Source organism: Scyliorhinus torazame, chromosome 16 (assembly GCF_047496885.1).
Source record: "Scyliorhinus torazame isolate Kashiwa2021f chromosome 16, sScyTor2.1, whole genome shotgun sequence".
Lineage (NCBI taxonomy): Eukaryota > Metazoa > Chordata > Chondrichthyes > Carcharhiniformes > Scyliorhinidae > Scyliorhinus > Scyliorhinus torazame.
In genome coordinates, this window is record NC_092722.1 from 46,856,082 (window position 1) to 46,873,373 (window position 17,292).

A 17,292-nucleotide genomic window follows, 5' to 3' on the forward strand; every position below is an offset into this window, starting at 1 on the left:
GTTGACCTCCAACCACTACAACCTTTTTGCTTGCTTTGTGCTCCATATGACTCTAACCAGTGGATAATTTCTTTTGATTCCACTGACTTGAATTTTACCTGGGCTCCTTGATGCCGAATACTGCTTTGATGTAAAAGGCCTTTTTAATCAGTGTGCTAACATAATCATTTTCACGATTGACTCTCTGTATTTCAACATGGCTGCCCAGGTGCAAAACTGCATGCAATTAAATTGTCTTTTCATCCAGAACCAAAGAAACTAGACGACAAATGGCACGTGGCCTGATAGACAGTTATTTAATATATGTTCTTCCAGGTTACAGCACTGTTCTCAGACAGACATTTGGTTAGTCAAACCAGTTATTTTCTTTAAGGGAATGCGCACCTACTAAAACTGGTTTGTTGTCAGACTGGAGAGTCAAAGCTGCACTGCGATAACAGATTGCTAAATAAGCGACGCTGAACTATTTCTTAACCGATCATCAGATAAACATACGCTCCACATTACAGGGCTGGCAGTGAGATGATGCAAAGTGCCAGCTTGTTAAGCCTCTTTTTAAACGTATGTCTTCCCGATGTCGGGGCAGGATGCCGGCAAGACATGTCTGTACTGGTCAGTTAGAAACAGAAATGCTGGATTCCTCTTCTTGCTCTCGCTGGCCCTGTTGAGTTTGGCGCAGTGTGTTGACACAAGCAGCGCTCCAGCCAGGCACATGCACAATACTCCAGTTGAGGCCAGCCAGTACGAATAGGCCAGCTCGTATGTGATTCCAGGTACTCCGAAGCTAACCTGTAAAAGGGGTGCACAGCAAAGATTGGCAGCAATGCCTTAGTTCTTTGATCAGTGCCATGGAAACTGACAAGACATTCAGGAAGTTGAAAATGAAATGGAAATGAAAATCGTTTATTGTCACAAGTAGGCTTCAAATGAAGTTACTGTGAAAAGCCCCTAGTCGCCACATATCCGGCGCCTGTTCGGGGAGGCTGGTACAGGAATTGAACCGTGCTGCTGGCCTGCCTTGGTCTGCTTTCAAAGCCAGCCATTTAGCCCTGTGCTAAACGGGCCCCATAGTTTTGAGGATACAGAAGAAAAGTCAGCAAACAGAAGCACACCTAGTTTGTCTGGCATTCCACAGTAATCAAACACGCAAAGTCAGCAGCTCACAGAGATTCAGTACCTTCAAAATGAGGACAGTGGCTATTGAAACAATTCACAAATTCTGATGAAAGGTCACAGACATGAAACGTTAACTCTGTTTCTCTCTCCACAGATGCTCCCAGACCTGCTGAGCATTTCCAGCAATTTCTGTTTTTATTTCAGATTTCCAGCATCCACAGCCTTTTGTTTCTATATAAAATTCTCAAGTGATCCAAGTGGAACAGAATAGGACACCAATCTATATCTGCATTATAATGAATGTTAGGCCTGCTGCACTCCTGTACCTTGCAGTTCACGGAAACCGAAATCTGCTCGGAATCTGGACAGGAATAAATATGCCAATCGACAAGTGAACGTAGAAAAAATACTTTTGTTTTCGTCAGAACGAACAAGGGGAATATTCAAAGAGTTCTGTCAGCTGATAGTCTTCCAAGGCCAAGTATGCAGAATGGAGTAGAGATGTGTTTTAAGATAACACATTGACGAAGGCCTGCAATTGCCTTGGCGGTGAATCATCCTGAGCTCATCCGGCAACGAATCTCGACCAAATACCCCATTAGCCCCATTTTGAAGGTACTTAAAGCAAAACGATTTTGGTCAGTTTCTCACCAGTTTTTAAAAATTCATTCATGGGACGTGGGTGTCGCAGGCTGAGCCAGCATAGATGTCCCATCCCCAATTTCCTTTCAGGGGTCAGTTAAGAGTCAACCACATTACTGTGAATCTGAAGTCATATGTAGGCCAAACCAGGAAAGGAAGGCAGATTTCCCTCCTCAAAGGCCATTAATTAGTGAGCCAGATGGGTTTTTAGGACAATCGACAATGGTTTCATCGTCATCATTAGGTCTTTCATTCCAGATTTTTGTTGAATTCAAATTTCACCATCTGCAGTGGCAGGATTTGAACCTGGGTCCCCAGAGCATTACTCTGGGCCTCTGGTTTACTAGTCCAGTGACAATACCACTATGTCACCTGTGGATATAAATTTGCCAGTGGATATCAGTTAGCATTGGATATGAATTTAAAGAACAAGGCTGCCCATTTGTGAGGAGATGGTGGAATAAGTGGTGATGTCACTGAACTAGTGGTTCAGAAGCCCAAGCGAATGCTCTGGGGACACGAGTTCAAATCCTATTTAAATTCCATTAATAAATCTAGAATATAAAGCTAGTCCCATGAAACATTTATTTGTTGTAAAAGCCCATCTGCCTCACCGAGGGATAATAGGTTAAACTCACCAATCCTGCACAAAGTGGACCAGCTTGCAGGGTCTATGGGTCACTCTTTGCCACGCTTCACTCAAAACTCAATTGCTGCTGGGAGTTTACCTTTGAGAGTGTTAAGATACCTGATACTTCTCACTGGGTATTTTGGCAGATGTAAGGAGATGACTGCATTCTGCTAGTCCAAGTGTGCTTTGTATCTTTGCCTTCTACCTGAGTGCAAGGCTGGTCTAAAGCTCATTTCTTTAAATAGCTCTCCTGTCCCCTAAGTCCAACTTGACACATTCACAATTTCATATATAAATGATAGTACCTTAAAAAAATAAACCTTTGCAGTGACACACTTGGGGTATTGGCAATAGCCATCCAACACCATCAGGTGCTGTATGGCTCCTAGTGTAGTTCTTTTCAAAACTTACCTCAAACTTGTATTTAATGACAGTTTCAGCAGCATACCAAGTCATGCCAATGCCACCTGCAATTCCTGTTTAGGAGGAAAATAAACATTGAAAAAAGCTAAAGAAATATTCTTTATGTATCAGGCTTTGTGGTGGGCAGGCATTTAATCAGCCAGGAGAGCGGCAGTTGGGAACCCGACTATCTTCCTGCCTCTGCAGTGATTAAGTGCATAGTGGCTCCATTGCCATTTGAGGCTTTAAGTGGAACTGGGGTGGAATTGGGGTGGCACCTCTGCCCCAGGAATCCTTGATCACGGGGAGGGCCCACTGTTGCCAGTTAAGTGCCTGCGTGGCAATTAATTCAACAGGCCTGCCCAAAAGGGGGTGGTGGGGTTCTCTTGCCAGCTCTCCAGCTGCCGTCCACCTGTGGTCACCAGCAAATACTACTGATCTATTTTCCCCATTCAATTTTCTTCCTTCACCTTCTGAAGGGATTCACATGGTTCAATGGGCAACAAATATTCTCCAACATCTCACCTGCAAAACTAGGCAGTGGATGTCCACCAGTGGTACAAGATGAAATTTCCCTGGTGTAGGTTAGTCAGCATTTAGGGTGGGGAGGGGAGTGGTGGTGGGAAGACCAGTTCGATTGTTTGTCAGAACACATTTCTGGGAGATAACTTGTACTGGAGGAGTTTCTCTTGTTGGAACTTTGGGACCTATTCAGTACCTCCAGTAATTTCTACACTACAGCAGTGACAACATTTCTAAAGTACTTCAGTGGCTGTAAACCATTTTTGGATGTCCCGAAGTTGTGAGAGGTGCTTATGAAAATGCAAGTCTTTCTGTGTTCATTTTAGATAGTTTCCCTTGTCATTTTCCTAATATGCATCTTTCCAAAGGCCATTGTTGCTTTGAGCACTCATTTGTGTTTTTGATACACTCTAACTCCTGATGTTGATCGGCCAGGCACCAGGAGCAATTGCACACACGGCGGCATCCAGCAGTTTCTCCCAACGCTAACATCATTGGTATGCATCCATCTGCTGGTACCAGTACTTGTTTATACTGGCACCATCCATCTCCCTTCCTTCCATTGCCTCTTTCTCACTGCCCCTTTCCTGAGTCCTTAGCTCTGCTCCTTCCACCACCATCTGCTGGTGCCAGTACTGGTTTGAACCTGTGCCCTCTATTCCACCACTATCTGAGCCCACATTACCTTTCACTCGCACTCCTTCATCTCCCAAGCACTCGCCACCCCTCGCTCATTGCCCCTCACCAGAGACCTTACCATCTCTCATTTGCCACCCCTCTCCTGAACCCTCGCTATCCTCTCCCCTCCTTCCATTGCCTCTTTCTCACTGCCCCTTTCACCACCATCCACTTACCAGCCATCGGCCACGCTCTCACTGTCTCTTTCCCAATCTCCCATCACCTCTTCCACCCCTCGATTCACTGCTTCATTCTCACCCCCTCTCCATAACCTTCACCATCCCTCTCTCAAGGTCTTGCTGCCCCTCTCTTGAACCCTTGCTGTTTCACTCCTTCACTTACAACACTTGTTAGAAACATTATCCTATCGCATTCCCCAGGGTAGATACAACATGGGTTAGATATAGAGTAAAGCAGCATGTTGTCTATCTAAATTGTCAAAATAAGGGCAGCACGGGTGGCACAGTGGTTAGCATTGCTGCCTCACGGCGCCAAGGTCCCAGGTTCGATCCTGGCTCTGGGTCACTGGCCATGTGGAGTTTGCACATTCTCCCAGTGTTTGCGTGGGTTTCACCCCCACAACGCAAAAGATGCACAGGCTAGGTGGATTGGCCACGCTAAATTGCCCCTTAATTGGAAAAAATTAATTGGGTACTCTAAATTTAAAAAATAAATTGTTAAAATACCTGTCAGCCTCCCAACAGATCAGAAAATGCTGCTTTCGGGAGCATTGCAGACACACCTTGAAAAAGTTATCTCAGGATTCTTCACAATCTCAGGCAATTATTACACGGTACTCATTCTGTGCAAATATGACCATTTTTATTAAAATGGGCAAGTTTTTTTTTAGCACGTGGATTGCAGCATTGTTCGCAGTTTCCAGTCCAGAGTGTAATGCTTTTTCTGACTGAATTTGGTCTCCTCTATCTTCGAAGCAGTCAACTACCTGGGACATTGGGGCAGATATTTGTCTATTGCCTCACTGAAGTAATCTTTTGTACAAACAATCGAGCTCAGGGTTTTTTAAAGAACAGTTTGCACCCATTGACTTCCTTCCTGTGATTGTTGTTTTGTCCCTGTCCCTGGGCAGCACGGTAGCATTGTGGATAGCACAATTGCTTCACAGCTCCAAGGTCCCAGGTTCGATTCCGGCTTGGGTCACTGACTGTGCGGAGTCTGCACATCCTCCCCGTGTGTGCATGGGTTTCCTCCGGGTGCTCCGGTTTCCTCCCACAGTCCAAAAGATGTGCAGGTTAGGTGGATTGGCCATTCTAAATTGCCCTTAGTGTCCAAAATTGCCCTTAGTGTTGGGTGGGGTTACTGGGTTATGGGCATAGGGTGGAGGTGTGGACCTTGGGTAGGGTGCTCGTTCCAAGAGCCGGTGCAGACTCGATGGGCTGAATGGCCTCCTTCTGCACTGTAAATTCTATGAAATACCATAATGGTGGCAAGATTACCCACTCAAACCAGGACAGGTATTCTTTCTAGGCTAGTTGTGTACTGAGTTTCAATTCCAATTTGCTTCCCGCACCTAGTGGTGCACCAAGGCAGACTTCTTGTCTGCTTCTATAGCTAGTAATTCCCGGAGCAGGTCACTTGTCTGTCACTAGGGACTTATAGCTTGAGGGGCACCACTCCACATCAAGTGTGGGTGACCAGGAGTCTCTCCCACTCTTGCCACCAGCCATTGGCATGTTGGAAGGATTTTCAGTTTGGCCCTCAACCAGTTTGACTGCACCTTCCTTGGCCATCAAGTCCTGGGGTGGGACTCGAACCTGGAGCTTCTGGCTAAGAGATAGGGATTCAAGACTTCCTTTGTACTGAGTACATGACTATCAATAGCAGGTTTGTTCATTTAAAAGTCAACCTTTATGCATTGAATTAACTTTACCTCCAAAGAAGAAGATGGCTCCAGCGCAAATGTTCAGTTTGTCTTTCTCTGTCCCACCATCACTTACAAACTTGGTACATTTCATCCCACCAATGAGGACAAATGATGCCACGATGCAGGCAACACTGGCAACAATTACCAGTGCCCGGGTAATCACCAGATCGGCTAGTATAACCAAACATAAAGCAATCAGTCCATTGCAAAAGCAGAACATAGCAACCCCTTTATTCAGCCAAGTTGCACGATTGGGCCACAATAGATGAGCCCACAAAAGTCTCCCAAATTCAGCCGGGATTAGTTCACAAGACAGGAAGCCCTTATCCTTTGCATTAAGACTGCAACTCATACAAAGTTTGTTCTTGCACATCCGGACCAGTTCTCTGAGACACAGAAAGGGTGGAGTGATCATTGTATGGTGAAGTTTAGACTGGCTATGGAAACGTATAAAGAACAATCCAGAGGAAGATCAATTAACTTGCGGAAAGCCAAATTCAGTGGGGCAAGGACGATCTGGGCCGAATAAATTGGAATCATAGGTTGGCAGGAAAAGAACTGTATCTGAACAATGGGGTGCTTCAAAGAAGAGATAGTTTGGACACAGTCAAGGTATATTCCCTTGAAAGGGAAAAGGTTGGGCAAACGATTCCAGAACTCCTTGGGTGAGATACAAATTAAGGTAAAGAAGAAAAACAGTGCTGATGACAGGTGTCAGGTGGAAAAAACAATTGAGAACCAGGCTGATTATAGGAGGTTCAGAAGGGAGGTGAAAAAGCCAATAAGAGAAGCAAAGAGAGAGTATGAAAAGAGATTGGCAGCCAACATAAAAAAATATCTAAAGGCACATAAATAATAAAAAAATATGGCAATCGGAGGAGTAGGGCCATTAAGAGCAGAGACAGGAGAAATAACTGAGGTACTATTGATAGGCTGTCTGTACTTAAAGATTATAAGGCACCAGGACCGGATGAGATGCATGCAAGGATACTGGGGGAAGTGACAGTGAACATTGCAGAGGCACTAGCCTTAGTTTTTCAGCCTTCCTTAAACTCAGGGATGGTGCCAGAGGTTTGAAGAATTTCAAACGTTGCACCCACATTCAAAACAGGTGTAAAGATAAGCCCAGCAACTACAGGTCATCCAGTTTAACTTTTGCCAGTGGGAAAACTTCGAGAACGAATAATCTGGGACAAACCTATTCGCCACATGCAGGTTAATTAAGGAAAGTCAACATGAATTTCTTCAGGGAAAATTGTGTTTAACTAACTTAGTGGGATTTTTGAAGATGAGGAGAGTTGATGCGGGTATTGAAGTTGATGTAATGCACATGGACTTCCAAAAGAGATTTGATACAGTACTGCACAACGGACATGTGAGCAAAGTTATAGCTCACTAGCAACACAGATACAAAATTGGCTGAGTGACAGAAAACAGTGTAATGGTTAATGGATGTTTTCAGTTGGAGGTTGTAGTGGAATTCCCCAGGGATCATTATTGTGATCCTTGCTTTTCTCGATTTATAAATGATCTAATTATCTAAACCTTGATGAACAGGGCACTATTTCAAAGTTTATGGACAGTATAAAACTTGGAAGTGCTGTAAAGGACAATGGCAAAGAACTTCAAAAAGGCATTAACAAGTTGGTGGAATGGGCAGACAGGTGGCAGATGAAGTTCAATGCAGAGAAATGTGAGGTGGTTCATTTTGGTAAGCACAGGAATGGCAATATAAAATAAAGGGTACAATTATCGATGCAGGAGCAAAGGGACCTGGGTGCATATGTGTAGAAATCATTGAAAGTGGTAAAACTGGTTGAGAGAGCAGTTAATAAAGCATAAAGTATCCTTGGATTTAATAATAGGGGCATAGAGTACAAGAACAAGGAGGTTATGTTGTGCTTGTAGAAGACATTAGTTTAGCCTCAGCAGGAGTATTACACCCAGTTCTGAGTGCTGCACTGTATAAAAGGTTCACGAGAATGGTTCCAGGGATGAGAAACTTCAGTTATGAGGATAGATTGGAGAAATTAGGACTGTTTTCCTTGGTTAAAATAAGGCTCAAAAGAGATCTCATAAAGATAATCAAAATCATGATCTCATGAGTGTATCTGGACGGAGTAGATAGGGAACAACTATTCCCACGAGTGAAAGAATCGAGAATGAGAGGGTATATCTAAAGTAATTGGCAAAGGAAGCAAAAGCGATATGAGAATAAACTTTTTCAGGCAGCGAATGATTAAGGTCTAGATTACACTGCCTGAGAGTGTGGTGGAGGCAGGTTCAATTGAGGCACTCAAAAGGGAATAGGACTGTTATCTGAAAGGGCTACAGGGAGAAGGTGGGAGAATGGCACAAAGTGAGTTGCTCATTTGGAGAGATGGTGCTGGTGCGATGGGCTGAATGGCCTCCTTCTGCATGGTAACAATTCTGTGATTCGGCCAGTTTAACACATCAAAAAAGGTGAGTTGAACCACAATCTTAACCACTAAACAATGTAGTTAAAACAAAATAAATAAATACAATATATTTGAACAAGTGGTCAAGTTGGAAAGGTTATGTGCAGGGAGCTCAGTTAGAAAAATAATGGGACCCTGAATCCCAGGACCATGGTTTCGAACCCTCGTTGGGTGATGACTTTTCTTTCTCAAAAGTAGTTATTTTATTGATTTTTACCAAGGGTTAAACTCCACAGTTCAGAAAACTGATTGGTTGCAGGGTAAAATCAATCAACCTGTCACTTCTTGTATCCACTTAAAGACTATTTGAAACCATCTGAATGGCCATTAAGAATGGTTGCCCTTTGAGCGGCACGGTGGCGCAATGGTTAGCATTGCTGCCTACGGCGCTGAGGACCCAGGTTCGATCCCGGCTCCAGGTCACACACCGTGTGGAGTTTGCACATTCTCCCCGTGTCTGCGTGAGTTTCACCCCCACAACCCAAAGTTGTGCAGGTTAGGTGGATTGGCCACACAAAATTGCCCCTTAATTGGAAAAAAAATGATTGGGTACACTAAATGTAAAAAAAAAAAAATGAATGCCCTCTGAGTAGTTGCATTCTTCACCCATTTTGTTCTAAAGGATGAAGCTTAGAAGATGCTAGTTTGCAAAAAATGGTGTAATACAGCTTCAGAAAGCAAAACTGCACTTAAGAGCAGCTCACTTTAACCATTCACAGGCTGACTGACACTGTGTCTGCACACGTGTAGGGAATGGTCCATCTAGTGTTGTTGCACAAACAAATGCACCCTGATTCTTGTTTTCAAATGTAGGCACATTGGCACAGTGGCTAGCACTGCTGCCTCACAGCACAAGGGGCCCAGGTTCAATTCTGATCTTAGGTGGCTGTGTGGAGTTTGCACAATCTCCCCGTGTCTGCGTGGGTTTCCTCCAGGTGCTCCGGTTTCCTCCCACAGTCCAAAGACGTGCCAGTTAGACAGTTTGGCCATTCTATATTGCCCTTAGTGTCCAAAGATGTGCAGATTAGGTGGGGTTACGGGGATGGGGGGGGGGGCCTAGGTAGGATGCCCTTTTCGTAGATCATAGAATTCACATTGCAGAAGGAAGCCATTCGGCCCATCGAGTCTGCACCGGCTCTTGGAAACACATCCTACTTAAACCCGCGCCTCCACCCTATCCCAGTAACCCAACCTAACCTTTTTGGACACGGAGGTCAATTTATCATGGCCGATCCACCTAACCTGAACATCTTTGGACTGTGGGAGGAAACCGGAGCACTCGGAGGAAACCCACGCAGACTCGGGGAGAACGTGCAGACTCCACACAGACAGTGACCCAAGCCGGGAATCGAACCTGGACCCTGGAGCTCTGAAGCAACTGTGCTAACCACTGTGCTGCCGTGCTGGAGGATCTGTGCAGACTTGCTGGGCCAAATGGCCTCCTACTGCACTGTAGGGATTCTATAAATGCACGAATTAAGTGCAGAAAGTGCAGGCCCCTTGAGCCTGCTCCAAACAATTAATTGAAACTCCTATGATCCACTCTCCATGAGTGAGGTGAAAGGTCAGGTTCCATAGTACAGGGCATGGACAAGTTGAGAAAAGGTAGATGGCTTACTGGGAAGACTCCCCAGAAATGAGTTCGGCATATCACAGGTCCAATAAGCTGCCACGATATCATAGACGCATTCACCCCACAGACCCCGACAGCGGAAACTTAAACCAACAGAGGAGTGGGGATCCTTTGCATCACTCTGGGGGGAAAAAAAACATGAATTCAGGAGTTATGTTACTTGAACATTTGTTCGGGTACTTTATAAATCCCAGTGATCCAGCTATTAACCTGGTACATTGACAACTTAACTTCATAATTTCCAGCATTTTTAAAGTAGTAGCTTACATGAAAAACTAGAAGCATCCAGCTAGAGGAGTCAGGCTGTGTGGGAGGAGGCAGGCTGTGCGAAGAGTCAGGCTGTGTTTGAGGAGTCAGGCTGTGGGAGGAGTCAGGCTGTGGGAGGAGGCAGGCTGTGGGGGAGGAATCAGGCTGTGTGGGAGGAGTCAGGCTGTAGGAGGAGTCAGGCTGTAGGAGGAGTCAGGCTGTGGGAGGAATCAGGCTGTGTTTGAGGAGTCAGGCTGTAGGAGGAGTCAGGCTGTGCGAAGAGTCAGGCTGTGTGGGAGGAGTCAGGCTGTGTGGGAGGAGACAGGCTGTGGGAGGAGTCAGGCTGTGTGGGAGGAGTCAGGTTGTGTGGGAGGAGGCAGGCTGTGCGAAGAGTCAGGCTGTGGGAGGAGTCAGGCTGTGTTTGAGGAGTCAGCCTGTAGGAGGAGTCAGGCTGTGCGAAGAGTCAGGCTATGGGAGGAATCAGGCTGTGTGGGAGGAGACAGGCTGTGGGAGGAGTCAGCCTGTGGGAGGAGTCAGGCTGTGGGAGGAATCAGGCTGTGTGGGAGGAGTCAGGCTGTGGGAGGAGTCAGGCTGTGTTTGAGGAGGCAGGCTGTGCGAGGAGTCAGGCTGTGCGAGGAGTCAGGCTGTAGGAGGAGGCAGGCTGTGTTTGAGGAGTCAGGCTGTGGGAGGAGTCAGGCTGTAGGAGGAGTCAGGCTGTGTTTGAGGAGGCAGTCTGTGCGAGGAGTCAGGCTGTGGGAGGAGACAGGCTGTGGGAGGAGTCAGGCTGTGTTTGAGGAGGCAGGCTGTGGGAGGAATCAGGCTGTGGGAGGAGACAGGCTGTGGGACGAGTCAGGCTGTAGGAGGAGTCAGGCTGTGTTTGAGGAGGCAGGCTGTGGGAGGAATCAGGCTGTGGGAGGAGACAGGCTGTGGGAGGAGTCAGGCTGTGTTTGAGGAGGCAGGCTGTGGGAGGAATCAGGCTGTGGGAGGAGACAGGCTGTGCGAGGAGTCAGGCTGTGCGAGGAGTCAGGCTGTGCGAGGAGTCAGGCTGTGGGAGGAGTCAGGCTGTAGGAGGAGTCAGGCTGTGTTTGAGGAGGCAGGCTGTGGAATAAATCAGGCTGTGGGAGGAGACAGGCTGTGCGAGGAGTCAGGCTGTGCGAGGAGTCAGGCTGTGCGAGGAGTCAGGCTGTGCGAGGAGTCAGGCTGTGGGAGGAATCAGGCTGTGGGAGGAGGCAGGCTGTGGGAGGAATCAGGCTGTGCGAGGAGTCAGGCTGTGGGAGGAATCAGGCTGTGGGAGGAGGCAGGCTGTGGGAGGAATCAGGCTGTGTGGGAGGAATCAGGCTGTGTGGGAGGAAACAGGCTGTAGGAGGAGTCAGGCTGTGGGAGGAGTCAGGCTGTGCGAGGAGTCAGGCTGTGCGAGGAGTCAGGCTGTGCGAGGAGTCAGGCTGTGGGAGGAGGCAGGCTGTGGGAGGAATCAGGCTGTGTGGGAGGAATCAGGCTGTGTGGGAGGAAACAGGCTGTAGGAGGAGTCAGGCTGTGGGAGGAGTCAGGCTGTGGGAGGAGACAGGCTGTAGGAGGCAGGCTGTGCGAGGAGTCAGGCTGTGGGAGGAGGCAGGCTGTGGGAGGAATCAGGCTGTAGGAGGAGGCAGGCTGTGGGAGGAATCAGGCTGTAGGTGGAGACAGGCTGTAGGAGGAGTCAGGCTGTGTTTGAGGATACAGGCTGTAGGAGGAGACAGGCTGTAGGAGGCAGGCTGTAGGAGGAGTCAGGCTGTGCGAGGAGTCAGGCTGTGCGAGGAGTCAGGCTGTGCGAGGAGTCAGGCTGTGGGAGGAGTCAGGCTGTAGGAGGAGTCAGGCTGTGTTTGAGGAGGCAGGCTGTGGGAGGAATCAGGCTGTGGGAGGAGACAGGCTGTGCGAGGAGTCAGGCTGTGCGAGGAGTCAGGCTGTGCGAGGAGTCAGGCTGTGCGAGGAGTCAGGCTGTGGGAGGAATCAGGCTGTGGGAGGAGGCAGGCTGTGGGAGGAATCAGGCTGTGCGAGGAGTCAGGCTGTGGGAGGAATCAGGCTGTGGGAGGAGGCAGGCTGTGGGAGGAATCAGGTTGTGTGGGAGGAATCAGGCTGTGTGGGAGGAAACAGGCTGTAGGAGGAGTCAGGCTGTGGGAGGAGTCAGGCTGTGCGAGGAGTCAGGCTGTGCGAGGAGTCAGGCTGTGCGAGGAGTCAGGCTGTGCGAGGAGTCAGGCTGTGCGAGGAGTCAGGCTGTGGGAGGAGGCAGGCTGTGGGAGGAATCAGGCTGTGTGGGAGGAATCAGGCTGTGTGGGAGGAAACAGGCTGTAGGAGGAGTCAGGCTGTGGGAGGAGTCAGGCTGTGGGAGGAGACAGGCTGTAGGAGGCAGGCTGTGCGAGGAGTCAGGCTGTGGGAGGAGGCAGGCTGTGGGAGGAATCAGGCTGTAGGAGGAGGCAGGCTGTGGGAGGAATCAGGCTGTAGGTGGAGACAGGCTGTAGGAGGAGTCAGGCTGTGTTTGAGGATACAGGCTGTAGGAGGAGACAGGCTGTAGGAGGCAGGCTGTAGGAGGAGGCAGGCTGTGCGAGGAGTCAGGCTGTAGGTGGAGACAGGCTGTAGGAGGAGTCAGGCTGTGTTTGAGGATACAGGCTGTAGGAGGAGTCAGGCTGTGGGAGGAGTCACGCTGTGTTTGAGGAGGCAGGCTGTGCGAGGAGTCACGCTGTGCGAAGAGTCAGGCTGTGTGAGGAGTCACGCTGTGCGAGGAGTCAGGCTGTGCGAGGAATCAGGCTGTGCGAGGAGTCAGGCTGTAGGAGGAGTCACGCTGTGCGAGGAGTCAGGCTGTGTGAGGAGTCACGCTGTGCGAGGAGTCAGGCTGTGCGAGGAGTCAGGCTGTGCGAGGAATCAGGCTGTGCGAGGAGTCAGGCTGTGCGAGGAATCAGGCTGTGGGAGGAGGCAGGCTGTGCGAGGAGTCAGGCTGTGCGAGGAGGCAGGCTGTGCGAGGAGTCAGGCTGTGCGAGGAGTCAGGCCTGTGGGAGGAATCAGGCTGTGGGAGAAGGCAGGCTGTGTGGGAGGAGACAGGCTGTAGGAGGCAGGCTGTAGGAGGAGGCAGGCTGTGCGAGGAGTCAGGCTGTGCGAGGAGTCAGGCTGTGGGAGGAATCAGGCTGTAGGAGGAGGCAGGCTGTAGGAGGAATCAGGCTGTGTGGGAGGAGACAGGCTGTAGGAGGAGTCAGGCTTTGTGGGAGGAGTCAGGCTTTGTGGGAGGAGTCAGGTTGTGGGAGGAGTGCGGCTGTCGGTGGAGTCAAGCTATAGGAGGGGTCAGGCTATAGGATGTGTCAGGCTGTGTGGGAGGAGTCAGGCTGTAGGGGATAGAGTGACTGGTCAAGCACAGGCTCCTGGCATCACCAGAGCCTGAAGGAAGCTGCATACGATTAAAGTTTCTACTTCTATTTTGTGTATTATTAATTTTTGACAGTGGAGTTAAAGTGGCCCTTGCTTTACGTGCGTATCACTTCAGTTATACGTGATGTGGAGATGCCGGCGGGTGGGCACAGTAAGAAGTCTTGCAACACCAGGTTACTGTGATTCATCTGAGGAAGGAGCTGCGCTCCGAAAGCTAGTGATTCAAAACAAACCTGTTGGCCTTTAACCTGGTGTTGTCAGACTTCAGTCATGCAAGTAGGCAAAAACTGCATAGATGGAAATCAATGAAATGTGGCAACTCTGTACGTGGGCAACAGTCAACAAAATGTCTCATGGGCCGCACTCAGAATCCAGATGGGCCGCATGTGGCCTCTGGGCTGCACGTTTGGTTATAATCATGAGTTTTGTTGGTCATCCTCCAGTCCTAGTTCCAAGCGTGCTTGGAATCATTACAGAAAACGCTCCCAACCCGGCACCAACTCAATCCAAAAGATCACAGTCGACTGGAATGGGACGTAGGGCAAAATATCAAACTTGTGCAGCAGGCAATTCTCTTCTGGAGATAAACTGAGGCACATACTTTACATCTAACAGCATTACATCCAAATTACGAGTACTCGATGCTCTCGCTGAGAATTATTCAGCATTAATAAGCCCCTTAATGAGCACAAAAATCACAAATTAAAGCATACAATTAGGTCAAATTTAAGTCTGAGGGTGAAAGAAAAGGAATATGATTTTGTTTAAATAGCAGGCTTGCAAACAAGATAACCCATTCCAACCATGATGGATCCTTCTCAGATTTACCATGGATTTTATATTTAAACAGTAATTCAGGGAAATACAAAGATATTTCCCCCTGCCCGTCAGTCACAAGGGGTGGTTTACATCGTTTTTCTGTCTCCTTAGTTCCATTTCACAGTTCAATGAGGATGAAAGTGCCCAAGGTTCACACCTGCTGTTCTTACATGAAGTACAAGCAAACTGCCTGAGTGACAGTTCCCCCAGACAGACCGATCATGTGATTCTCGCTGCATGGCAAAATATTTCTGAAGCAGAAAAAACTCAAAATGTGGTTCCTTTTGAAAACTTCATACAGGTTGAACTGAACTCCCCCACTCCCTCAGCGGAAGGTGCAAACTCTAAAATGCACAAGCACCTGGAGACTTGCGTTATCCCTCTTCTGTGAGCTTGGACATCCGCAGGCTATCCCGCTGTGGTTGGCATCACAGCAAAGCCTCCCTCCCTCCTGCTCTTCACCGGACATCGAGGCTGGTGCGCTTGCCTTTCCCAGCGGCCGTTTCAGAGGGTCCTGGGTCTGCTCCGCCACTTCAAGATCGGGAACGGATTTCCCTCTGGGTGCCCGCCAGTCCCTAGTGGAAACGTAAGGACCGTTTCCTGCCAGCCTCAATTTTTAGGCTGACAGGTGAATTGGCCTTGCATGGGGCAAAGTCCGAAAATCAACAGACTGAGATCTGTGGTGGGAAGGGGCGGCGAGGGGGGGGGGGATGCCTGTATCAGAGGGCTACCACAAGACCATAAAACATAGGAGCAGAATTAGGCCACTCGGCCCATCGAGTCTACTCTTCCATTCAATCATGGCTGATATTTTTCTCAGCCCCGTTCTCCTGCCTTCCATAACCCCTGATCCCCTTATTAATCAAGAACCTATCTATCTTTGTCTTAAAGACATTCAGTGATTTGGCCTCCACAGCCTTCTGCGACAAAGAGTTCCACAGATTCACCACCCTCTGGCTGAAGAAATTCCTCCTCATCTCTGTTTTAAAGGATCGTCCCTTCAGTCTGAGGCAGTGCCCTTGGGTTCTAGTTTTTCCTACTAGTGGAAAGATCCTCTCCACGCCCACTCTATCTAGGCCTCTCAGTATCCTGTAAGTTTCATTAAAGATCCCCCCTCATCCTTCTGAACTCCAACGAATACAGACCCAGAGTCCTCAACTGCTCCCCATATACCATTAAGGGCAGGGTATCTCTAGACCTCCCTCTCACCCTCTCCCCGCCCTTTTCTCCAAAACCCCTTTGCGCCCCCAGACCTTCTCTACCCTTCCCGCCCTGGGACTCCTTCCCTTGATCTCTTGTAGCTGGGCTTAGTCTCAGGGATTCTCATGCAGTTCCTCTTCAATCCACTGCAGCCCTTGTCACTCCAGGGACTGGAGAGCTGCCGGCCAATCTGATTGGTCACCCGATCTCCCACCAGCAGCCAATTAACGCTCCTTCGAGCGGAAATCAGTTGGGTGGCAATAGGAGCAAGAGGCCGCCATCTGGAAAAGTCACGCCATCATCTCTCTGGGCCTATAGCAGCAGCAGTGGCAGCCAGCCCAAACTGAACTCCTCCAGCTCTACAACCCTCCAAGAGATCGAGGTTCCTCCAGTTCAGGCCTATTGAACAGCCCCAATTTTCTTCACGGCATCACATGACAGCTTTGCTTTCAGCTGCCCAATCTTTGAAGATTTCTCCCTCAACCTCTCAGCCTCTCTACCTCTCTATCCCCCTTTAAGACATTGCTTGAACCAACCTTTGCAACTACGTTTTTGACCACGTGCCTTAATATCTCTTTCTCTGGCTCAGTGTCAAATGCTGTTTAACTCTATGTTCCCGTGAAACCCCTTGGCTCTTTTCGCTACACTAAAGAGTGTTGTATAAATCCAGGTTGTTGTTGTAACGTGTTCCAGTTCAAAGGCTGTTTCAACGTATTGGAATACAATTAAATTCTCCGTACTGGCGACCGCTCAGTACAATTTAAAGCCTTGCTACTCTCCACTTGAGCTATGGAGTCTGTCATGGTGGTTTTGTTATGGATGATAATGATGATTGTCAGCAGGGGGACTGACAGAGCTCTGACCAGAACTCTGACCTGCACAATCACATCACAGGACAGGGACCATCTGCAACAAGAGCATTTTGTTGTTTCTTAAAACAGAATAAAACACAGATATATGCAAATGGCACAGACCCATAATGCAGCACACCATCCAGTGAGAACCAAAAGGAGAGAAGAGAAATTAATTACGAAGTACCGGTTCAGCAACATAAAGCATGGATGGGAAGCTCCATTGATCATGTAGACTGCAGTCCACAAGGAGTTCCACAGCACTGACGTCCTGGCGAAGAGTAGATTAAAGTCGCAAACTGTATTGCGTCTTCATTTCAACAGTGAGACTATTGAGTGACTAGGATGGTCACATGGAGGCTTCTTAATTTGGGTTTGACTCAGTAACGGCACAAAATTAGCACAAACGTATTTCCAGAGATGGCAGATGTTTTTTTGAGAACTAAACAATGGGTGGCTGCTGCCTCACAGCGCCAGGGACCTGGGTTCGATTCCGACTGTCTATGTGGAGCTTGCACTTTCTCCCCGTGTCTGTGTGGGTTTCCTACGGGTGCTCTGGTTTTCTCCCACAGTCCAAAGATGTGTAGGTTAGGTGGATTGGCCAGACTAAATTGCCCCTCAGTGTCCAAAGATGTGCAGGTTGGGTGGATTGACCAGGCTAAATTGCCTCTCAGTGTCCAAAGATGTGCAGGTTGGGTGGGGTTACGGGGTTACTAGATTAGGGCGGTTGAGCGGGCCTAGGTAGAGTGTTCTTTCAGAGAGTTGATGGGCCGAATGGCCACCTTTGGCACTGCAGGGATTCTATGCGTTCTATGGAC

At 48.5% G+C, this 17,292-nt stretch overlaps 1 protein-coding gene across 1 annotated transcript in view; it reads right to left on the minus strand.

Moving 5' to 3' along the window:
• Positions 1 to 285: 285 nt before the first annotated feature.
• Positions 286 to 17,292, minus strand: part of LOC140392363 (claudin-16-like) — a 37,183-nt gene continuing 20,176 nt past the window's right edge. The window contains exons 4-7 of the mRNA XM_072477661.1: positions 9,954 to 10,089; positions 5,883 to 6,047; positions 2,801 to 2,865; positions 286 to 789 (exon numbers count right to left, since the gene is read on the minus strand). Coding sequence (XP_072333762.1) covers positions 556 to 789; positions 2,801 to 2,865; positions 5,883 to 6,047; positions 9,954 to 10,089 — 600 coding nt within the window. The 3' untranslated portion in view covers positions 286 to 555. The remainder of the gene's footprint in view (positions 790 to 2,800; positions 2,866 to 5,882; positions 6,048 to 9,953; positions 10,090 to 17,292) is intronic.